We start from the raw sequence: 26,452 nt of genomic DNA on the forward strand, positions 1-26,452 counted from the left end.
CAACATTAACACATGAGAAGTAGAGGTTCATCATTTTTTATTACAAGCAGTTTTCACTTTCTCACATTAAATAGAATATGTGTTCATGCCAGCTTTAACTTGCAAGCTTGAAAGAAGTTAGCGGTGACATATAAAATTTTAGTATATTTTTTCCTACAGTTGGCAGGCCATTCATATACTGGGTGACCTTCTCCTTGACCTTCTCCTTCATTGCATTTATCATTCAAATACACTAACTGAACTTCAGAAATATATATACACATATATAACCCTGAAGGCTGGACTTGAGACAATTTTTTTTTACTAGAAGACTGCTGAATCTTACTAGATATTATTTTTGCTTAGACAACCTTAAAACAAAAATATTCAACCATAACCCATTCTTTGCCAACATATAAACAAAGCTGTTAAATTCTTTGCTGCAGATCATTCCACCGACTTATAGAAAGTGCAAGGTTGGGTAAAAAGTGAACTAAAAAGTTATTAAAATTTCTCATATTCCTTGAATAACTTTATCCTTGTTTGTCAAGAAAAGACAGACAAAAGAAAAGCTCAAGAAGACAGATGTGAAGAAATCATAACGAAATGAAAACTATTTACAAATGACCTTGTAATAGGGAAGAGACATGGCAATACTGCAAGAAAAATCAGCATGTATCTAATAACAGTTCCAGAAGAAGAGGGCACACAGAGCCAGCTGAAGACAGGATTTGAAGAGGCCGTGGTGACCAATTTACAAAACAGGTGAATATCTCTTATATCCTCATGTCAACAACTGTTGATGTATTCTAAGAACTATAAATAAAAATAATTTCAGTAACAATTTCTTGTCAGGTAGAAACTTTAAAAACCATAATGATTGGGAAAATGTAAGAGGCTCCAGAGAAGGAATGAAAACAACCTACAAATAAACTATATCTTACATTGCAAGAAGGCTACTCTATAGGACATCCAAAACTATGTCAACAGAAATGAAAAAGATTATGTCAACCTGCAGCAAAAGCAGGGATTTGCCACAATCCCCACCACCAAAGAAGAAAGAAACTACAACATCATGGACACGTTATAAAGTTATTATAGTTATTGTATTATAATCAGTACAAATAAACAAAAAATTGCAATAGAGGGTTTTGGTAAAGAGCCATGTATATATAAGTGCATTACATACTAACAGAGGTTTTATTACCATCCATAAGGAAATGATAAAAAATTTGAGAAGTAACAGTGAGAAAGCAAATCATCTGTATGAAAATGACCCCAAAACATAATATGCAATAATATAAGTTATAGATGAATTAATACTCTCTATGTGAATATCCAAATACAAACTTTAAGATGAAAATATGAAAATATCTTTACAGCACACAGCAGGCAAGGATCTATAAAACTGACAAAGAAATTACAAACCATGCAGAAAAAATTTAACATGTTCAATAACTTTGAACATGTTAAATAAAAAAAGTATAACAATTTAAAAACCAACCACTGAGTAATAAAAGATATTTACATCAAAAGTACTATATAGTGAATATAAATTTAAAAATAAAATATTCCAATTTTTAAAAATGGTTTAAAGATGACTAGGCAATTCATGGAATAAACCCAAAAGCCCACAATTATATGAAAAGATTTTGTACTTTTAAAAAAATTAATAAACTGCAAATGAAAACAAAATAGGATATATTTAACACCCAAAATTTCAAAACCTGATGAAGTTAGGTATTAATGTAGGTTTAGGAAAAGTCTTTTATATTGATTTATATTTTTGAAAGTATATACATTTGTATAGTTTAAAATTTGTAAAAAGGAGAAAATTTAAAATAGAAGAAATTTAATTCTATGCATCTAGGCCAACCAAAACCCTTGACCATGAGTAGAATGAGATACATACAAAAATTTTTGGTAGTAGAAAAAGATGACAAAAATCAAACTTTTTTCCAGTGAAAATATGGGTATATTGTGATAAAACCATATAGTAAATATTAACAGTAAAGTTGATACATAGGTATTGTTATGGGTTAAATTTTATCCCCCACCCCCAAAATAAAGATGTTACACTACCTGTAAATGTGACCTTATTTGGAAATATGGTCATGAGTATTGGCCCTAACCCAATATGGCTGTGTTTTTATAAAAGAAGAAATATGGACACATTGATACTCACACAGGGAAAATGCATTGTGAAGACTGCAGTTACACCTCCCTCCGCCAGCCAAGGAGCCACTGGCAGCCAGGACAGGGGCCAAGATCAGGTCCTACCCATGCCTTCCGCAGGAAGGCCCATTCAACGCCTCCTCTAGGGATTCTAAACTTCCAAACCTTGAGACTTTAAATTTCTTGTGTTTAAGCCATACCACTTGTGGTTCTTTGTTAGGTCAGTCCCAGAAATCTAATGCAAGTATCAACATAAATAAGTATTAATAGCACACAAAAAACAAGATGTTAGAATTTATAACATCAAGAGTGAACCCTAAGATAAACTATGAACTTTAGGTGATTATGATGTGTCAGTGTAGGTTCATTTATTGTTTAAAAAGTACCACTCAGGTGAGGGAGGTTGATGATAGTGCATGTGTGGGAGCCAGGAGATATAGGGGAAATCTCTGTATCTTCCTCTCAATTATGCTGTGAAGCTAAAACTGTATAAAAAGCCATGATATGTAAAATGTTAAAGTCATCTAAGTATATTTTTATTTAATGACATTTGCTTTAAAACTACAAAAACACATGCAAACAGTGCAAACACATGAAAAGCATGCTTTCTTCTAGGGAGAGTGTGAGAGAGAAGGAATGGGAGTTGGAATCTAGCTAAGGGATTTCAGTGTCTTTTTTTTTTTTTAAAGATTTTATTTCTTTTATTTTTAGAGAAAGGGGAAGGGAAGGAGAAAGAAATGGTGAGAAACATCAATGTGTGGTTGCTTCTTGCAAGCCCCCTACTGGGGACCTGACCTGAAACCCAGGCATGTGCCCTGACTGGGAATCAAACCTGCGACCCTTTGCTTCGCAGGCCTGTGCTCAATCCGCTGAGCTATACCAGCCAGGTTAGTGTTTTTTTTTTTTTTTAAGGAAAAGAGAATTTACACTAATAAGAGAACATATTTTTCTGTTTCAGCCTATTGTATTGGTAAGTACATTATATCATTGCATGTGTACTTCTATTTCTTTGAATTGTTTTGCCATTACAAATTATTACAATTGAAAGTGAAACCCAGAATATTACATTACTCCACAGCTTCAACTCCAGTGGACCCTGATTCAGATGTCAATATTGTGTAGGCAAAGGTATTGTTACCAAAATGAACCAAAAATCCAGTTGGCACTTGTTTTACTTGAATATTCAAAGTAGAATGGAGAGTGTGTCATCATGTGAAACATTAAAAATAACATTGTCTCCTAATTATGAATTGTTTCAAATCATTAATTTGGGAGAGGATTAATATTAATATACAGATCCAATGTTTGAATTCAAAGTGAAAGTGACATTAACAAATCAGTCTGTTTTTCCCATCAGAATCAAGTCACCTGCATATTGATTTCTCCTTTGAATTTCCCAATTAATTTCACCAAACAGAGCATAATACTCCTTAAGAACCTCAGAGTCATCATGGCAAAGAATTCATCAGCATGGATCCTAAATTGCTTTTTCCTTCTCTGTCCTCTCTCTTAAAAATGAAGTGCGGGTAGTGCTTTGCCTCTTGAAGTACAACTTCATGCAGCCTCTAAAGGGTATTCCCCTTTGGACTAGTGCCTGGAGCATGAACAGTGAAACTGTATTCCTCACCACAGACCTTCTAATGATACTTCAAAGTCTTACAAAGCACCTAGAGGCTGTTCTGAAGTGCCTGTCCTTCTATGATAAAGCCTGGATAACAGGAGAGGTGGCTGCAATGACTTTTGTATGAGAAGCAGCTTCTTTTTGTGGGATATTTTGCATCATATACATTGACTATACAAAAAGCAATAGTAGTTCTCAATTTTTTAAAAAGAATCATCGAAGAAAGAGAAAATCATACTTGTTTTTGTAGTATGTTCCAAGCATTTTTCTCTTTTTTTCTATAGAAAAGTTTGGACAAATTCTTAAAACATGCCATTTTATTACACTTTAATCACAATGTACAATCCCACATATCTACTAAAAGAACACAGTTTGTATTTGTTAGTGAAGCCTAGCTACAATAGTAAATAAATAAATAAATAAATAAATAAAATAAAATAAACACTTTCTTTTTTTAACATTATTGTTGTTCAAGTACTTTTGCCAGCTATTAAATATAACATGTTCTGGGTGTATTTATTCAAAGTTATAAAATGTGTTTTTAAGAAATACATTATAGCATCTAAATATGACATTCTGTGGATAGCATGACACTTTTGTAACAACTGAATTTATAACTAAGAAAAATTAAACAGTATAAAATGAGAATCTAATGCAATATATCACCGAGCATGGCAAAACTATTTTATCAAAAGTACCATTAGCCCTGGCTAGTATGGCTCAGTGGATTGAGTGCTGGCCTGAGAACAAAAAGGTCACCAGTTTAATTCCCAGTCAGGGCACATGCCTGGGTTGTAGGCCAGGCCCCCAGCTGGGGGCATGCAAAAGGCAACTGATTGATGTCTCTCTCACACATTGATGTTTCTCTCTCTTTCTCCTTCCCTTACCTTCTCTCTAAAAATAAATAAAAATAAACTTAAAGATATTTAAAAAAAACATAGCAAGACTTCTGAAATAATCCATGTAGGCCTGACATTGTAGTCAGGTACATATAAGCAAGGTCAGCTGCTTATGACTGTTGTGTTGCCAGTGAAGAGGAAGGATGAATGTGACCATAATGGGAAGCGTCTGTGAAAATCTGGAGGAAGGAGCAGCAACAGGATATATAGGATATTCACAAATCTGCTTTAAGGAGGATCTTTTTCTCCCCACAAATTTAATTATTATAATTTTTCCTGTAAATTTTTGTCACATTATTATTTTTAATTTAATGATATTTCCCAGCCTTATTGAAGTATGATAGATAAAATTATGCTTATGATATTCACCATGTTTTGATATACATATGCATAGCTAATTAAGATATCCATCATCAAGTCATATTATTTTGTTAGTTTTTGTTCATGTTTCATAAATTACTTTGTAAGATGAAGGTGAGGTTTGAGTAGGTGGGGAAATCTATCCAATGAAATATTTTAGAATCATTTAGGATAATGGTCAATTGAGAGAAAAAGTAAATGAATTGCATTGAAAAATTTCTAGTACATTCATCTTTTATTCAAAATGATGATCATATCTATTTATTTTATTGGTACTTTTAAAAAGATTTATTTATTTATTTTTAGAGAGAGGGGAAGAGAAGGAGGAAGAGAGGGAGAGCAACATCAATGTGTGGTTGCCTCTTATGTGGGACCCTGGGAACCTACTGGGGACCTGACCCACAATCAGACAAGTGCCCTAGACTGGGAATCGAACTGGCAACCCTTTGATTCACAGGCCGGTACTCAAACACTGAGCCACATGAACCAGGGCTTATTGGTACTTTTTTAAAATAGTACATTGATTGCTACTTGGGGTGGCAGGAGTTAAAACTTATACCCTATTTCTGCAAAATTCTTTAAACAAAGAGAGATTCATATATATTTCCTTCTACATGAGATATTTAAGTTTTGTAATAAATATCAAATATATTAAAATGCATATTCTTAAATGAGAATGTAACTCATGTAAATTATTTTTAAAGGCCAAAGTGTCACAGAAAACTTATATAATATTATTTATCATTATTTTAAACACACACAAACATACAGGTACAAGGTAGGCAACAGCATAGTTATTTTAAGTAAATTTGTGATAGAAAAAAATCATTGTTTAAAACAAAGTATTAGCTAGCTAGACTAAAATAAAAAATAAAAGAAATAAATATTCCATGGTTATAAGAACTAATAAATTGAAAATCAGACAGTAAAATTTTAGTGTTTACATATTCACTTAAAACAATGTGTCATTTTTCATGATTTCAGCAAAGTAACTGAAATGATATAAAATAATGTCTTTACATTTGAAGGGGGTTGAACAGAAATAAGGAGGAAATTAGAATGTTCAAAATATCCACAACTAAAAACAGTTTTTGCAATGTATCTTCTGTATTTTGTTTAACATCTATAGATTTTTGGTAAAATAACAAATAGTTTTAAAGAAGAAAAAATTTACTCCAAAACAAGAAATCGTGCTGAGCTGGTCAGCATTATTTGCTTTTTTCCTGTTTTCCTTTTCACTGAGTAACAGTCTCTAGGAATTTCCTTCCCCAATCTTTTTCCATATAAACAATGGTTCTAGTAACTTAGAAAAATTTAAAGGAGAAAATGTTTGGTAATAAATGAGCATACATTTTAGAATTGCGTAACAGAAAGAAATGTTTTCTTTCAAATTCCTTTGCCTTCGTGCAACTATGCTAAGTTAAACGCATACAGGTTTACGGTATTATGTTCTGTGCTTTGCAAAATTATGTTATATTAATTATTTTTGGACTTATAAGCTAGTTTTATCTCTAATTTTACTGTACCAGCACACACAAAAATTTATACTAAAAAAGCCTAATTAAAATAGTAGAGAAAGATACGTTCTTCAGTTATGCATAAAAATTATAATAAAAAATTAAGAGTAAAATTCCACACAGATAACTATATATTCCACTGAAGAATGAGACTCATAATCATGTTTGTATAATCTGTTATCTACCTTTCTCTCCAAAATATGTGAAAATGTATTAATGTAAAGATTTTGAATTTTTCACCTTAGAAAATATATCAAAAAACATCAAATTCTTTAGCTATAAAAAGTGAAGAAAATATTTATTAAACTCATTGAGACAACAGAACTTAAATTCAGATTATAGTGAGCAGTGTATTTATATCACAAGATCAGCATGGCTTTTTCTGGTTCTATCAAATATAAAACACAAATTCCAGATTCTAGATTCTATAAACAGGTAAGTGCATATGGTGTTGGATTTTCAAAGCAAAACTTTTTGACTTTTTTGAGAATTGAGAATATTTTGAATTAAAATCTGCATGGAGGAAAAGAGAGAATGAGAGAGGGGTAGAATAGCATGATCTGATCAGATATCAGGCAATCTGATCATTGCTTTGTCTACCAGCCTCATTTTGGTTGTGTAATTGTGACTCGCTAACAATGTGAACACAGCTAAACTCTAGTGGCAGTAGCAGTTGTGGGCTATCATTCAAGTAAAAGTCACCAGGGTGCTAATTATCGCCCATGTTTCCTGGGACCTTGCTTAGCTATTAAATATTTGAGAACACTTTTAATCTCATGTATTTGATTGGAAAATAATGGCAGCAATGAAACTGCTGTCAAGAAATGATATCATATTGTTATTGGAAAAATGATTAGAAAGTTAATGATGGCCAAAAAGAGAAATATTTTACATCCATATGTACTGAAATGATTAGATATTGAACAGTAAGAAAAAAATCTGAAGGACAAAGAGCAAATTCTGCCACCTATGAATAGTGTTGGTCTCTTGTAATGGTCAATGGACCCTCAGCAAATATTGAAGAGTAATTAATCAAATGGGAACTATTATTTAGAAACTCAGATCAGTGTCAGCTGCCCACTACACAAATGTTAATGCAGAACAAGAGGTAGGACTTGTTCTATTTAAAGGTCAAGGATTGCAAAAATATACACATCTTTATGTTTATGAACTAAATTTAGAAAAAATTTTCTTTCTGTCTTCTAAAAGGAAAGATCAGATTTCAGAGCCATTCACAAGCACATTATTTTTTCTACTTAACTGGATACGAAAGGCAGCCAAAATGAAAGTTGGAAGGAGAAAGAAACCTGTTAAAAGGAAAACCATGAATCAGTATGAATAAGTACTATGTAAATGTGCTTGAAAATAGCGGCCATCAGAATGAATGCTGAACAGTGCTCTGCCAGCCTGGAGCTGAAAGAAAAGAGGCCGCTCATCAAACAGCAAAGGGGATTTCTATACCAGAGGCAGATCTTTACTGCCTTTGCCTTCTTTGGCAGATTTCACAGTATTAAGTTCTGTGATTCTATTTCTAAACTCTTTTTTACCCTGTTCTTCAATTTTCTTTTTGTTCAGGGAAATGGAACAAAAGGGAATCAGAGTATAAAATGCTCTATGATTCTACACATGCTATGAAAGCTGTTCTCCAATTTGTTAAAGATTAATAGAAAAGAAAAGCATGCACTTCGTTTTAGAATCACCAATGAAATGTTAATGCTGATTAGTGTGTCATGAGAAGACTGCATTTTTAACTAATCATGCTGCTTAATTTATTATGGGAGAGCTTGAAGGGAGCCAAGTAATTAATGGGTCTTGGAAATGTTTAATTAAATTTTTAATCAACATAAAAGGTGCAAAAACAATTATTTTAGTCAAATATGATTTTATTGGACGTATATCAGCTACGAAAGGGAAAAACAGGTAAAATAAACAGGCATGAACCCATACACACCACTATTAGTTGATTTATAATATGTGACCTATCCATTTTGTCAAACTTGATCAGTAATAAATGAAAGTTTTCTTTCCATTTTAAACCATGAGAGCACATTAATATACACGAAGTCATTAACTTCTTTTCAATCAGATTAAACTGCTCAGTATCTGAAAATCCATAACCCAGTGACTTTATTTACTATCTCATTGCAGCAATAAATATCATACACATTATAAATATTATTATTTTACTGAGGCATAATGTAAATCAGTGTAACCAACGAAGTATAGATAAAAAGAAACAATACCTTAGACTAGACCTCTAGAATACACTAAATATTCTTAAAAGTAGAAAAAATAGACATTTGAGGAGCCACACATACTTCCGTTTGGAACTGAAAGAAACATACCACATTCATTTCTCTGTTAAGAATAGAAGAGGAAGAGAACATTGGGCTTTACATGAAGAAATTGCATCATGCTTTGGCTAATGTTATAAAGTCTACATCAGCCTGTCTGGGTTGCATACAAGGTCTGCGATTTAGGGAAGTTACCTAAACTTGGAGTCCTCTTAAATGGTGAAAACACTATGCCTACATCATAGAGTAATTATATGGATTGGATAGTTTAATTTATTAAAACAATATAGTAAACTCTGTAAGTTGTATTAAATAATTATCCCCTCCTTTTTGTTCCTCTGCTGAAATAGATTTCTTTTTAAGAATATATTCTATTTCTTTGAAGTAATATTTGCTAAAAGTAATCTTTAAATGTGTATCCCAGAAGAAGAGTCAGGAACTCATAATTTCAAATCGATATGTTTGAATAGAACATGCCTTCTACTGAAGGAAAGGAGCATATGGATGCAAAGATTATGGAGCTGTAGGTAGACAGATAGACATAAATAAAATAACTCATACATAATTAATGTATAAAACAAGGCTATTGCAGAAGTTTTCTATTTACATTTTAATAATAAATAATCTGTATTGATTTCTTAGTTAAATTTGAGAACTAATAAAGGATAGTGGTTAAGGTAAGGCTTCTGAAGCAAAATTCCCTGGGTTCAAATTCTGGTTTCTCTATTTACTAGTCATGTGTGACTTCAGTTCTTTATATGCCAGTTTTCATGCTGGACCAAACTTCCACAGGGAATGATGATCCCAGAGTTCCAAGAGGGTGGGAAAGGAAGCTGCAGATATTTAGAAGCCTTTGTTATCGATTTTATACCTCTTTTCTGTCACATCTATTATTCAAAGAAAGTCACAAACCAGCCCAGATCCAAGAGCTGCAGAAATAGACGCTAGCTCTTGATGAAAGGAGCTTTAAGAATCTGTGGTCATATTTTTATACCCTACCATAGCTATTATTTTTTATTATGGGAACAGGTAACTTAAACAGAAAGCTCTATGTTGGCATGTAGAAAGAATGAAACAAACTCTTTATCCAAGTTTCCAAAAATTGTATGATAATAAATGCAATACTGAGAATATGAGACTGTACTAATAGCCATGGTCTATAAGAACATTAATTTTCAATGTTTTTGTCACTATACAGTGCACAGAGATAAATGTTTTTCTATATTGTTGTGGCTGAGGTTGTAACTAATGTTTATCCTAGTGCCTGACACAAATAAGTGACATTGTGAAAGCAAACATATACACATAAGGTAAGTAAACTGTCATGTCTAAAAAAAAACAATGAGAAGAAGATATGTAAAATTTACTTTCAGTAACTGATAAAGCAACTCAAAGGACAAACTGACACTTTTATTTTAAGACATTCAATTAACCTAAACTAAAAAGATAATAATTTACACAATCTTACAAAGAAGTGAAAAACCAAAAGCTGTGATAGTTTTGCCTAACTATGACTTTATTGTAATAACTTATGAAATAGTTAAATTGTAAAACTGAATAATGTACAAAATAAAACAGTATTTCAAGATGAAATCGGGCAAGATTATTATTATTTAAAATGTAGAAATTATGAGTAAGGGAGAATGTTCTCTAAAAAGTCAGGCAGAATTGGCATTAATACCTGGAGTGGATAAGCTTTCTATGAATAAAATAAAAACATTTAAAAAAGGATTCCTGATTTTGAAAAACAATGACATTTCAATGAATTGCATTAATTCAGTAATACACTTAAAATATTTATGAACACCTGTTGTATGTTATAACCATACCAGTCAGTGAGGACTCAGTCATGAATAAAACATGCATAATCTCTGCCCTCAAGGAGCTTACCATACAGTGGGAGAGAGAAATAAGAAAGCAAATTACAACATACTTGTAGGAGAGTGATGAACGTTGAAGAATACTGAAGGGAGGCACCTAGTTCATTTGATTTTCAAAGAGAGCTTCCTGAAAGAAGTCAGACTATCTACGAAATAAAGATTGAGTAGGAACAACCAAACAAAAAGTAGACATAATAAGAGGATATACTCTCTGTGTGCCCCATGCTGTCAGACTATGTAATGATATTTTATAATGTGAATCAGCAAATGATTCGAGAATTAAGAAGAGACAGATGTGTTGTTTGAAAAAAAACATGATATAACTTGGAATTTGCTAAGAAAAATATATATTTGTAATAATATATTACTCAAGAATTTCAATCATTCATTCCTTCTCTCATTCTTCAAACAAATAATTCTTAAGTTCTTTCTACATGCAGGTGCATTTCTTGGCAACAAATCATAGTAAAATTATTGCACTAGTGGAATTTACATTTCCAAGGTGAGACAAAAGGTTTAATTAAGTAAAGCATACAGTGTTAAGAGAGTGATAGGTACTATGGAAAACAGTAGAATTGGTAAGTGGGTTAGGGGAGGCCAGGGTGAGGAAGGCTGTGTGTGTGTGTGCATGCACATGTATGAACAATTGTCCATAATTTAAATACAATCCTCAAAAGACATTTCTTAAAAGATATTCTATCAAAAGGCATTTATCATCATAAAAGTGGGAAGACATAGGGATATTTAGGGAAGATGGTTTTAGGCAAAAGTAACAGCCTGTATAAAAGTCCTGGGATTGGTATATACCTGAAAGTCAATGATTAGGAAGGAGGCAAGTAAGCCAAGCAAGGGAAGTGAATGAGAATGGACTGGCAGATGAGGTGAGCCAAAGACATAAGGAAGATCTAGGTCATGTAGATCTACGCGTGTTACTCTGAACAAGATGGGGAGTCATGAGGTGACTTTGAGCAAGGACATGATATAATTTGGAATATTTTAAAGAGATTCCTGTGGCTGTTATGTTGAGAATAAACTGTAGAGGTTCCAAGCAGAAAACAAGGGGGTTAATTAGGAGATCATTTCAGTAATCTAGTTATAAAATAGTGATAGTTTGGATCAAAGTGTTAGCGATAGAATGAGTAAAAAATAAATTATATAGATACATCTAGGTGTTGAATGATTAGGATTTACTAATGGTTAGACATGGGATGTGAGGTGGGAAAAAATGCATGAGAGAGAATCTATGATTTTGGCAATTCTCAAACATTACCTAGTAATATCTAATTGTAAACATGGACTTTGTGTCCAGGTTGCTTCTTCTCCTTAAGATTTTATGGTCCAACAGCCCTGCTATTAAGGTCAGATATTCTCTGTAGCATTCCTCTTTTCTTCTACGGGAGCAGCCCCAGTGCATTTGAGCTGCTCCCATGAATTTCCCATGTCTTTTCCTCATCTGGGAACAGAAGGCAGAAATAAACACCCAAAAGTGATAACCAATGAAATAAGCAAGGTAGTTGTTAAAGCTGTATATTAAAGAGATGGCAACAGAGTAAAACTTGCCTCTTTCATTTGTTTCCCAATAGACCACACCCATAATAAACCAGAATATAAATAAATTAATGTGTCTTCTACTCAGTGCCACGAGCAAGGGGAAGATGGTAGGATGCTAGTCAGAAAAACATATAGGAAGATCAAAAGGAAAAGAGAGTTTGCATGTTCAGAGAATAAACAGTACGGAATTTCCTCAGAAAACTAAAAATGGAACTGCCCTTTGACCCAGTAATTCCGCTGCTGGGATTATACCCTAAGAACCCTGAAAAACCAATCCAAAAGAACCTATGCACCCCAATGTTCATAGCAGCACAATTTACAATAGCCAAGTACTGGAAGCAACCTAAGTGCCCATCAGCAAACGAGTGGATCCAAAAACTATGGTACATTTACACAATGGAATTCTACACAGCAGAGAGAAAGAAGGAGCTTATACCCTTTGCAACAGCATGGATGGAACTGGAGAGCATTATGCTAAGTGAAATAAGCCAGGCAGTGAGGGACAAATACCATATGATCTCACCTTTAACTGGAACATAATCAATAGAAGAAAAAAGGAAACAAAATATAACCAGAGACATTGAAGTTAAGAACAATCCAACAATAGCCAGGGCGGAGTGGGGTGGGGACAGTGGGAAGAGGGGATTACAGGAACTACTATAAAGGACACATGGACAAAATCAAGGGGGAGGGTGGAGGTGGGGGAGGGTGGTGGGTTCAGCTGGGGTGGGGTGGAGGGATGGGGAGAAAAGGCATACAACTGTAATTGAATAACAATAAAAATTTTAAAAATTTAAAAAAAGAAGTAACTGAAGAAAGTTTTTAAGGGTTTTCTAAACACATAAAAGTAGAACATTTATTTTCTCTGTCTTATCATAATCGAGTTGATGAATACTATTTTTCTACATTAAAGTCAGCACAGTAATGTATAGTGTTGGATATTTTCTTTAAAGCAATAAAATAACCAAAGGGTCAAACATAATGATAGTGCTTTAACAAGAAGACAAAAAAGTCAGACAATGTGACATTAAGAGCACCTACCAATTATTTTAAGTTTGTGATTTGACAGTTACAGGGACAAGCCACTAATATTTCCAGTCCTGGTCCCTAGAAAAATAGACATAAATCCCTAGAACAAACAAATGTCAACCTTCCCTCTGAGAGTACCAGTATCAGCATCCTATTGGGAAATGTTAAAAATTATGCATTCAATCTTTGAATCCTTTTATTCTCATACATAAGTTTTACCTCTCTAAAATGGACCAAAACAAAAATAAACACTAAGCACTACTATCACTCCCATTATTACCAATAATAACTTAGATATTTTTTCTAAAATATAAGTATTTCTTTTATATCTATAGAATATTTAGGGGCAAGCACTACATAATAACAAATAAAGCCTTATTAATATGAGTATACTCATTTTTGTAAATATTTTATTTATCTATTTTTAGAGAGAGAGGAAGGAAGAAGGAAAGAGAGGGAGAGAAACATCAATTTGTGCTTGCCTCTCACGGGCCCCCCAGCTGGGGAGCTGGCACACAACCTAGGCCTGTGCCCTGACCAAGAATCAAACCTGCGACCCTTTGGTTCTCAGGCTCCCACTTGGTCCACTGAGCCACACCAGACAGGGCGGCGATATGAGTATATACTTGATGACAGTGATTATAACCTAAAAGATTATGTCTTCAAATGTCATTTTCTGGTTTATTAGGGAAAACAAAGATTACTTAAAAAATAAAGACCCTCTAAATTCAGATACTTTAGGCTCTATAACTAGAACAAAGAAATGGCACCAATAGAATACTAGTGTGTTAATATTTATATTTGGTTCTTACCACAAGTTTAAAGGAAAACACCGCTTGAGTTGTAATTTAAGCAGCCGTTCGCAGTACCGTACATATCCTCAGGCCTCCGAGGCATGGAGATTCATAAACTAGCCTCTCTTTCCTTACTAATAGAGGAAAACTTATTTAAAAAATAAAGTCAGAAAGCCATCACTCAAAGTATATTTTGTTTAACAGAAAACATTGTCCATCTTCAAAACAATTGCTCTGGCTAGATGCTTGTTTGGATGAGACATCGGTGCCCGGGTCATGCTACGAAACAGGCACCGTACTCTGACCACACTCCGATGGCGGTTCGGGTGGACCGCTAATTATTAACACATTAGATGTGACAGAGTAAGTGAAAATGCTCCCCCAAATCTGTAGTCTTATTTTTTTAATTTTGTTTTATTATTTCATTCAACCACATGTCATTATCACTAAAGACTGACTATGGTTAGTAGTGATGTTCACCAGACTAGACATAATCATTTAAATAGTTACAAGGGCCGTTACAAAATGGTTTATCATCCATTTCTAATAAGTGCAACTGTTTATCATGACTAAGTAGATTTGAAGCCCTTTCGGACAAGTACACGTGGTAACGGAGGCAAGATTAGATAAAGAAAATAATTTGAAGTCGACAAGTCGATCGGAATCCTCATTCAAAAATAATGAATTTGGTGCTATTGTTGCTGAGTTTAATACCTACATTGGCATTAACATCTTTCCTACTGTTGTACTTTATTAAACTTCACTCTTCAATTCTTTATTTTTTCAGTGGGAAAATAAAGTCCCTTAAGGGTGGAGTATGACCTCAACTGCGTACTTTATATCTTTCAGAGCGCTCGGTAGAGTATAAGGAATGAAAGAGGAACTTGGTGTTTTGATGCATGGCAACCAATTTAAGGAAAATCACATGAAGAAGTCATTTCAATACTCTGTGAAAAAAACATTTCAGTATTCTAAGTAAACTTGCTTCGGAACCTAAGAGATAACTCATGCCTATGGATGACCTAAACATGATTTTGCATTGTGGTGTCACCATTATACTACATCTAAAAGCACACAAAAATTTGTGTGATGCCAGGGCATGGGGCTGCTTTCTGAACTTAATTCTCAAAGATCAGTAATAAAGGGCAACGGCACTTCAGAGTGAGTTTTTAAACAAATTTATATTCCATGCATATCAATTTATAATATACATCTTTACACAAATTAATCCATAGCATAAATGTCAATGAGATGAATGATTAAATAGATCAAATACCGAGCTTTTGTGATTCTGAGCTGAGCCACAAGAATATTTGTTTGTTTGTTCACACAGGAAATGTATCGGTTGAACAGGGAATCAGTTTTCCACCCAAATCAACACAAACAGAGCAGAGTTCAAAACTAGCTTCCAGCTGAGCCGTGGGAAGGATAGATTACTCAGATTAGAGAGAAAGATAATCGCATTAACAAAAACACTCATTGGTATAAAAACAGACTTTCAGCAGGTATTTTATAAAGAGCTTTTGGGAGAAGTAATATCACGCACACCTGATTAAAGGGTTGTCACCATTTTCTTGGAGAAGAGGGATAGGAAACAAATATTAGAACCTCCCTCAAGTGCAGTTTCTCTCAAAATGTAGGCCAAAATCAGCCTACAGCAGAAACATTCTGTGTGTGTGTGTGTGTGTGTGTTAAAATGTGCCAATTCTTGGATAAATTGAATCATAAATTCAGGGTGTGTATTCCATGAGAAGGTAATTATTAAGTACACTGAAGGTAGAAAATACTTTAAATAGTACAGTAATCATTACACAAATTTTTTCTAGAATGGGTTCAGTCATTCTCAGTGAATCCTTTTGAAAAGATTAGAATGTCTAAAAAAGAGATTAAGAAAGTAGGCAAGCCAGCTAAGCAGCAGACTTTAAATGATAATGTCATACTTCAGAATCCTGAAAAACCTATGAATGACAGTTAGGGCTGGGTGTCTTGACCATTAATTTATTTTTTAAAAGAAAAAGACCCAACAGAAACTAACAATAATTTGGCACAAAATTTCTGAAGAATTGAAAAAAAAAAAACACATTACACATCAACATTACTACTGATCATAACACTGAGTTGAGCAATTGAAAAACCATCAAACTCCAACATTTATGAACCCTTTTTTTCAACAAACACAGGTGCTAGGCATTGCTGTGAACTTCAGGGGAAAATTCCAGAAAAACAGACAAGAGAGCATATATTTATTGTGATTTGTGCTCCAGATTAACTAAACTAAAGAGCGGAGAAAGCTTTCTCAAGCAAGGAGCAATTTAAGCAGATCTGAAGGCTGAGCCATCTAGGGCAAGTATGTAAGAGATAGGTTTTAGGTAGAGAAAATAGCATGTGCAGCATTTACCAGTGATTCAGAATTTCATGGCTCTAAGGTAAGAATTCCCTGGTTGGTAATCCTATCCCTCAGTAGATTTGTGACCTTGGGCAAATCACATCCTTAAACTTCTGTTTCTTCATCTTAAAAATGGGAGTAATAATATTATGCCATGGATCAAATAAGAAAATGTGCATAAAGTTCTTGCATAGCAATGTGCACACAGTGAGTGCTGAACGTGCTAGCCCTTGTTGCTCCTGTCATCGTTACCACAAGGAGTAGAAATGAAAGACAGAAGGAAGAGAATACCCTGAAGTGCCCCTTTAAAAGCCAGTACATATCTGGAAAGATTCTAAAATCAATGAACCAAAGACAAATTCTGATGGCTTCTAAAAATATTCCACCCCTTTTGCTAACCATTATTAAATAAACCAGTGGTGAATTATGGACAAATCTATCAGCGTAGAGTCTCATCTTCAAATTATGTTTTCAAAACAGCAAATAGGCATGGGAATAGCGTAGAACTTGTGCCTCACTGAGCCAAGTTTCAGTGTAGACCGGCAGCCTCAGTTGGCAAAATCAAAAGCTCCTGTTGGCGGTCATATAATCAGAACACTCATCTGGTGACAGAAGCGTCAGTGTGAGGCCAGTGTAGAGATATTTGTGAAATGTAATTAAGTAAAATATTTGCCTGTGGATATTTTTCCTTAGAACTTTCAATAATTGACTAAATTAATATCTAAAGATACATAACAATGATGTACTTAGAAAATTTTGTGTTTTTCCACATCTATTTTGATGAAAATGAAAATTGTGTCTATTGTCTATATGCAAGGTATTTCCCCTTTTCTGCTCTAACTTTGATGCTGTTATTCTCTTGTTTCTTTATGTTATTGCCTTACTTATTTTATCAAAATTAGAAGTTTAGTGCTATTATACATCTCCATGTTTCAGAAATCAGTGAAAATAGTGTTGTTATGGAAAAAATGAAGTTTCTTGGTTTACTCCTCTAACTTGAAGCAGTTTGTTTTGTTACCTGTTATTTTTATTTGTTTGTTTTTAAATGTTTTTCATCTTTCCAACTGATTTCACCAGTCTGTCTATATAATGCTCATAAAATCCCCTAGTTTCTTCCATGAACTCATACTATTTTGAATATTATTAAAAGGTTTCTTAAATACTATTATAGTAGCATTTATTAACACAATCAAATGCTAGTCATTACACTAGTTGCTTTGCCAATTTTAACTCATCCTCACAACCATCCTGCAGTATAGATAATACTTTTTTTTTATATTTTACAAATGGAAAAACTAAGGTTCTGGGATGTTTAAGTAATTAACTCATGTGACACAGCCGGTGAGTGGCAGATATAGTATGGAAACCAGAAAGCCTGGCTCTACATCTAGACCTTTATACTAATCTAGATTTTTTACTGGGTTGAGCTGGCATGTAAAGTATAGTGGATGTATGCTAGCTTTAGGTATCGTGTGAGATCGCCAAAAGCAACATGAGTGAACCTATAAAATATTTTGATAATGGTGAAAAATTAGTATAGAGAAGATATGTAAGGTGCCTGTTACATTTAAAACACATTCATGCAATATTAAATACATATTTTATAAGAATAGTTATGAATAAAAATAATAAACATATAAAATGGTTGTTCTTTAGGGTAGAAATGGCAAATGAATGCATTTGGGATAGAAATTATACACACACACACACACACACACACACATATATATGCATGCTAGATGAGGCTTTGTTTGATTTAATGATGATAATAATGTGCCATGATTTGAGGCACACTATTAACACTCAACCTTAAGTACAAAAATATAGAATGGAAAAAAATTAAAAAAAAGAAAGGTGGAAAGGAGGGAAAGAAGGAAGAGAGGAAGAATGGAAGTAGAAGAGGAGATAAAATGGACAAATCTGTTACTTTAAAAAGAAGACTGTTCTAAAATATTACAGACAACATTTAAAAATTATACATAGGAATATTCATTCAATTTTGAACAATTCATTGGCATATATCACCATTTGAATGTCACTGTATATATTTATAAATCTCATGTGATAGACTTTTTCTAGCCAACACAGAAATCAGAACTCAGAAAATCAGACTGACTTGCCCAGGCAAAATATGGCTTCAAATAGGCAACCTAAAGAATCAGGCTCTTACAGAGGCCTCTGTCTTTGCTTTCTTCTGGTGAAGATGGCAGCAAACCTTGACAATTTTCAGGATCTTCAAGTCTGTGATTCTGTAGCAGCAATGCTGCCTTTGGCAACAGCTATTGCAGTAAAATCAAGCACCTGCCCTTATAATTTGACAGCCTCTGAGGCAATGTGTACTTCATCAGGCCAGACCTGTGGTTGGCTGTTGGGCATTTCTCCTGAAAACTTAGCTCATAATGTTTGAATCTATTCTTCTCAGTGATTGTATGAACCACTTCACATACTCTATTGAAGGACTTTTCTGTTGAAACTATCCAGGGTAAATTGTGTTAACAACTAAGATATACATTTTAAAAAATGCTCCCAAAGAGAAGTGCTGCAGGCAACAGTCTTTTAAGGGTATGGGAGTATAGGACCAGACACCTGACTAGCTGTGTTTCCCAGGAGCAAGGTCCTATTCAGTGTTAAAGGATGGTAACCTAACAATGCTTGGACTAGTGAGATATGTCTCATCACGTATGGTCATCTCAAATAACATGATTTTTAAAGATAATATTTTTGGTTACCAAGTTCCATTTGTTTTAAATTATAAACACAAGAAATACAGGGAATATGGGAAGGATTGGCTGTGTTTAACTGCACTGCAGAATTAAGATAAGCAGCTCAAAGTCTGAATTCTGATATCAAGTCATACTGAGATGATCAGATATTTCACATGTCCTTCCAGTGAAAAGGATGGCAGAGCCAGGCATCAAAACCCAAGTCTTATTCCACAGAATTCCCAAATTACAAAAATGATTGAATTCACTGCCTTCCTTTCTAAGAAGATAAGCTCACACTGATTGGGGAAGAAGTGAAACCTGAGCATTAGAATGTGAAATTCAGATGACTCAAAATATTCTCAGCTTCTGCAGTGTACTGAGTCTCTCTTGCTGTCAGGTTACACTATTCTAAAACTGAATGAGGATGTTGTTCCTTTGGGTTTTTAATACCAGGTAAACAACTTATTAAAGATTGTTAACTAATTTAAAGAAGGAATTTTCTTCCTGCCTAAATCTATTGCATCATCTGAACTCAAGGTCCCAATATAGTCTCAGGAACCAATGATTGAATCACTACTAATGACAAAAACTTCTTGAACATGAGACTCACAAAATTTTATAACTTAAATTTACTGAAACATTGGAAATACATGTGCAAATGGATTTCATATGTTCCTGACATAGGAGTGAGAGACAATTTAATTCAAGCTGGTATAAATGCACAATCAGAGATTTTAGGTTCAATGAGATTATTTAGGTAGCCTGTACATGGTACATGCTTCTATTAGTTGACCAAAATATGGACTGAAAAGTTGCCTTAGTTAAATAAAGTTCAGATACTGGGGACAACATTTTTATTGTAGAAGGCGGCATTAAATGACCTACTGATATAAAAATATTAAAGTAGATTTATACTTCAAGATTCATTAAAATATCCACTAGTAACATCTTTGAAAACAGCCCAGTAGACATTTTCTGCACCAAAATGATGAGAAGTAAATTGATGAGGACAGTGCCATATTTATAAACAAAATTTCTCTGTTTTTGTTGTTGTTATTGTTCTCAGTACTTGAGAACACAGAGGCTGAAGCTACAGTGAAAAGACTTCTTGATTTCTTTAGGGTTCAGTGTGGCAGAGGCCAAGTAGTAGCACTTTACCATTGAAATGAAGGAGGCATGGATTTCAAAATAGACAACAGAATTGGAATAGTAAAAAGTATAATACTCTGGCATCCACAGACCAAAGTAATAGGCCAATTGATTTGTATCTCCAAAGGCATCATGGTATGAGCAATACAAATCAAAATTTCATGACCTAGTTAGTCAGGGTCTCTCACCAATTCCTGTACCTGAGTTAGTTTACTTACCTTGTAGCCCTTTAAATGAAAGAAGCTGGCTACCCTTGAAGGACTGTGTAATAGCATCATATATTAATACTGTACATCTTTTTTATTACATGCTTCCATTTATTTTTGTTCAAAATTTTATTTTTAATATTGTTGGCTACTAACAAATAAAAAGTAGCAATAAATGATTTGAAAGTCATTCACAGTGATGAAACTGACTTATGCCTACAAATTTTGTCTTTTAAATTTAAATAATTAGGCATATCGCATTGATAGGGGTTATGTCACGAGACTTTAGTTTTTAATTGTTTTAAAATTTTTATTGTTTATGCTGTTATAGTTCCTGCTTTTCCTCCCTTTCCCTACGTCCAGCCAGCCTTACTCTCCCCCTGCCCCAAGTCAATCCCCACATTTTTGTCCGAGTCCATAGGTTGTACATAAATGTTCCCAGGTGAATCCCTTCACCATCTTTCACTTCCCCCCATTCCAGCAGCTTTCAGTCTGTTTTATGTATCTAAGTTTCTGTTACTGTTTTGTTCATTAGTTTGTTGTGTGCATTAGATTCCACATATGAAAGAGTGGGCCCACAGACATATGAAAAAAAAGTGCAACATCATTATTCATCAAAGAGAGGCAAATTGAAACCACAGTGAGATGCCTGTCACCTTACGCCTGTCATGATGGCTACCATCAATAAGTCGACAAATAACAAATATTGGCAAGGATCTGGATAAAAGAGAACCCTCGTGTGCTGTCAGTGGTAATGCACCCTGGTGCAGCAATTGTGGAAAATAATTTGGAGTATCCTCAAAAAATTAAAAGCAGAACTCCCTTTTGACCCAGAAATTCCACTTCTGGGAATATACTCCAAGGATCTTGAAACACCAATACAAAAAATGTATATGCACCCCTATGTTTATAGCAGTTCCATTTATAATAGCCAAGATTTAGAAACAGCCTAAGTGTTCATCAATGGATGTGTGGAGAGCAAAGCTGTGGTACAGTTACACAATGGATTGCTATGTAGCAGTGAAAAAGAAGAAATTCTCACACTTAGCAACAGCATGGATTGACCTGCATAAAATTATGCTGAGTTAAGGCAGTCAGTGAAAGAAAAAAATATTACATGATTTTATTCATATGTACAGCTTCTTTTTAACTTTTTTATAAAGGTAATTCTGGACATTTCTAAATAGAGTATATGTAGCAGTCAATGCCCAGATCTTTCAGACATCATTGAAAACTGCCTCTGAACTAACACTAATTCCTGTGGATCCAGAATAATACTAAGAAACATTGATCTGAATGGAGGCTGTGGGGTCATATGATGAATAAAAGTTTGTGCTGAGATCATATGACAATCAGCACAGTGCTACCTCCATTCTAGCCTTTGATCATTTTATCAAACCATTGTCACATATTTGGAAAATTTACCCTGCAACTGAAAGAAATATTTCTTTATTTCTAAGGCCCATGAAGTATAAGCTATAAAATTGCAGGAATGGAAGTTTAATGCATCTTATCCCACCAAAACTGTGAACACAATTTTTTATTGTATCTCTGGGGAAATGCAGTGATTAGTGTCACCATAAAAATTATGGGAGGATAAACAATAATGATTATAAATATATACAGATTTAAATTACCTGTTTGATATAAGTAGAAGCTAAATGAATCTTTGCAAGCAACCTTACATTTAATGACATAGTGATTACAAACACGGCCAATATGGTTTCTCCACCGAAGAAAATTAATGAAGACCCTTGCAGTAGTTACTGTAGTATAGTAACGGTGTAATGAGTGGCAATGCATTTTTTAACATCCCCATAAACAGAGATCCCCAGAAAATGTTTGCAGCCCCCTTGGCAACGACAGTGCTGTACTTTCACCACCTTGTTCCAGCATTCTCTTAAGTTGCCAGCTCTCCAGCCTGATTTAGTCTTCAGTAATCCTGATCATCTCAACACCCTCTGAAACATTCTATTCAACAACATGAATGACATTAAACTAAAAGTATCTGATGAGATGGGATGATCCTGTCTGCAAAACCCTTTTGCAAGAATCAAGAAATAAAACCCATCAAAAGAGAAGGACCACCTACAACAGTGTTTGTGCTGAGACAAGTTGGGACATCCCCTCCAAAGTCTCTGATGCATTTTGCAATGCATATCATGTCAAACTAGCCCTCTGAGGAAAGAGTCCAAAAGTCAAAGACTAACCCAAAACAATTAAAATGTCATCTATTACAGCTCAAAAGTAGGATTCTGTGCCTTTGCATATTAAACCATTAGTAATTTTTTATTAGAATGTGCTTACTTTTTCTTGGGATAAAATATACATTTGTTATATTAAAATAGTTTCAAACTTAAGCTAGATATGGTATGTCTACTTCAAAAATATTTTTAAACAAAAACTTTAAAGTTTTATTTACAGAAGCTTATAACAGACACTATTTGTGAGCTGATAAAAGTTTAAAGTATTTGCAGACAATGCATTTTTAATTTCCATGCTATATATTGGTATATCACTATTTATCTGTCTGTTTGTTTATCCATCTATACATCTATCTAAAAGAGATATATTTTAGAAACCCTAAAAGTATAAAACAGAAGAACAGAAGTGTTATCCAAATAATTTGATGTCTAGTCATCTAATAAATGATTTTCTAACCACTTTGCTGTGCATCTGAAACTAACACAGAATAACATTGAACAATATTGAATGTAAACTGTAATTGAAAACTTTAAAAATTAAACTAAAAATGTAAAATAAACAATGAAATATTCCAAAGTATAAAAAGTTCTTATTTTTTTCTTGTTGTATTTTCCAAATATAATTTCAAATCTGAACTGCTTATATGTTCATTGATGTCACAAAACCAAATTAATAAGAAAATGACAACAAATTTGAAACAAATCGATTAAGAAAGAAATGCATATCTCAAAAAAAAATCCTTAGAGGAAATTGAAACCAAAATTAAAATCTGCTGAAAGAGGTTTTTTAATAAAATTCACATTTCTTCAATGTAATGCTTTAAAATATTCAGGCATTAGAAACTAATTATCACAGACCACTTTATATAATGTTGGTACTTGATAAAGGTCTAGCAAAGGTAACTTTAAATCTAAGACTTTTTAGGAGTTTCTTGAAGTCAAAAATTTTTGTGGAAATTGAGATTTAGTTGGTCTACAATGACAGATACTAAGAAAAATATCCTCATTTTGATTTTTGGGGGTAAGTTTGTGTACCCTGAGAACTTGGGAAAAAACAAAAGTCAACAAAATGTCTTCTCTGAATAGGTGTTTGTTTTACATAATAATATGCCTTGCACAGCCTGACAAAAATTCTTTTTTCTTAGTACTTTAGGTATTAGAGTTCTAAAAAAACATACTTTTACAGTCTGAACAATCCAGCAAGTCAAAAAACAACTAGAGCAAATATTTGTTCAGCACATCATGTATAAAATAAACAGTCATCTCCTACATCTAGTTCATCAGAGGAATACAGCTTTCAAAGAAGTTATGCGAGGAAGAGAATATTCTCCCAAAATAATACAATTATTAGTGATTGTTCTATGTGCTTTCAATATGTTAGTGGAAGATTCACAGCTGAGCCAAGTAAAGATGTTATACAAGAAGACGGAAATCCCGTGTTTAAACTCAGTGTATTTCTGATGTGTGAAGACGGTTCACATTTACTGAACACTTGTAACATTTAGTTACTGTGATGAGAAATTGACATATACCAGTATTGCCAGCAGCTGTGACTATACTGAAAGGAAACTTAATTTTCACTATTCCTATCAGGCTCTTTAGCCCTTTTTAAGATTCTACCTTGAGTTAAAGAGTAAACGGAGAAAAAATATAAATCCACTGAGAAATGTAGCATATATATGTGCAATGTATTCCCTAATGAAGTAAAAATACCCTGTGAACTTCTTGGAACATGGATTAAACATCTAGAATGTTCATATTGTTTCTTAGTGAATTGTTCAAATGCCTTTGTTTTGTCCAGACACTCCCAAATGTTTCCCTCAGTTTTCTCAATCAGCAGTAACTATGAATTTAATTGCATGCATTTTCCTACTCTTAAGTGAAAGCCACTTGATTGAGTGGATAAAGACAATAATTCAAATTATTTTGGTCAAGACTTGATTCCCATCATCATTCTCTTGTCAACTCAATCATTCCACAAGCTACAATCTTATACTAATATCATATGACTAAGTCTGATTCCATTCAAACACGTACTATTTCATTGAGTACTCTGGAAAGGATGGATGTGCACACAGACAAAAGTCCACCTGCAATACTAATGAGGTGACAAGCTTATGCCCTTCTACTGGGAATTGTGCCCAGGGAATAGAGGGAATTTACAATTTTTTGGCTTTTTGTGTCTTCCCTAACCAGATACCTGTTGTTGGCAAAAAATGGTTATAAATGACTTATAGTCGTTAAATGATTATTGCTGCATAATAGGTTGTATTAGTCAGCCATAGTTTATCTTTGATTCTATTTTACCAGAAAAGAAGCTTTGTGTATTGATTAATTTAAAGGTGAATATTTGAGGGGAAAATATATGAAGTTAGTATCTCCAAAACTATTGTCTGCTCCCTAATAATTATTACCTCATATTTCCAAGATCTTCATGTGGAAGATAGAGGTGTTTTCATGTGGTTGTAGGTAGCTCATAATTATTCTAATTTTGATAAGTAGATTTATCAAAGAAAATTAATTTCTTGCATCCTTGTTATAATTTTAAAAATAATGAGAATTTTTCAATCTGCAAAGATACTTCATCTGTGGTGCGAAACAAACAAATGAGCAAACAAGCAAATAAAACGGGCCATGTTAAATGCTAAAATACTAAATTAAAATGTGAAGTAAACAAAACAACCAATATATAGATTGAACTATAATAATTGCACTGCATTAAATTGAGATAAAATTTTTCTATAAGTGAATCGAGCCAGAAATGTTTTTTAACTTATATAATTATTTTTTATTTGCTTTGATGTCTAGTTATTTTTCAAATTGTTTTATTGTTGTTCAAGTACTTTTAATGAAAAATTCAATTAAAACATCTTTTTTGTTTGTCCTTGAATGTGTCTGCTAAGAAAGCCTTAGCCTTTATTTGTTTAAAACTGAAAAACACATTTTGACATGTATTCTGCATCAAGCCCTAACCTTCTGATTCATGAGAATTTCTCTCACAGATCTCAGGCAATGTAGCCCTCAGCTGTGGAATCTTTGGCAGAGCATGGCCTAAGGTACACGTTTGGTTGGACATCACACTTACCTGCTTGATTTGTGGTTACATTTACAGACACATACTGCCGGGCTCCTGGGCTCAAGTCGGACACTCCATTCACTGCCTCAATCTCAAAGGTATAGTTTGTGTGAGCGAGCAGATCCACCATCATGACAGAGGTGTTTTTCAGGCCGATTTGCCGGGGCAGGTACCTGACATGACCTCCACACTCCTCACACACACCTGCATGGGAGTTGCACTTCTTGCATGCAATATAATATGACACATCTTTCCTTCCACCAGTGTCAGCAGGAGGAATCCATTCCAGAAAGACACTAGTTTCATTAACATTTGAGATGGCATTCCGCGGAGCTGAGGGGGGTCCTGGTTTGCAAAGTAAAGTGAGAAAAAAATATTTTAAGATGATAAAATCAGGCAGCTACTACACAAATCCCTGGTCTGAGGGAAAAAAAATAAAGATTTGCAATTTATCTCTTAAGTCGGGAAAATCAAAGAGTCATCATTTGTAAAACTCTGTGAACAATTTTATTATGGTTTTGTAGGGACAATAGTGGAATATATACCCTATAGAAATGACTTATCTTGAAATTGTTGTAACACTAGTTCAGTTAAAGGAGATATTTTGCTTTGTGTATACATAAATAA

At 33.7% G+C, this 26,452-nt stretch overlaps 1 protein-coding gene across 6 annotated transcripts in view; it reads right to left on the bottom strand.

The window, feature by feature from the left end:
• EPHA5 (EPH receptor A5) overlaps positions 1-26,452 on the bottom strand; it is a 322,354-nt gene that overhangs the window by 137,548 nt on the left and 158,354 nt on the right. For 5 of the 6 annotated variants that reach the window (XM_045185762.3, XM_024577634.4, XM_024577652.4 and 2 more), the window contains exon 5: positions 25,835-26,170. The exons of the other annotated variant lie outside the window; for it this stretch is intronic. In XM_045185762.3, coding sequence (XP_045041697.2) covers positions 25,835-26,170 — 336 coding nt within the window. The remainder of the gene's footprint in view (positions 1-25,834; positions 26,171-26,452) is intronic. 6 annotated transcript variants of the gene reach the window in all.

The sequence above is a fragment of the Desmodus rotundus genome, chromosome 4 (assembly GCF_022682495.2).
Source record: "Desmodus rotundus isolate HL8 chromosome 4, HLdesRot8A.1, whole genome shotgun sequence".
In the NCBI taxonomy this organism is placed as follows: domain Eukaryota; kingdom Metazoa; phylum Chordata; class Mammalia; order Chiroptera; family Phyllostomidae; genus Desmodus; species Desmodus rotundus.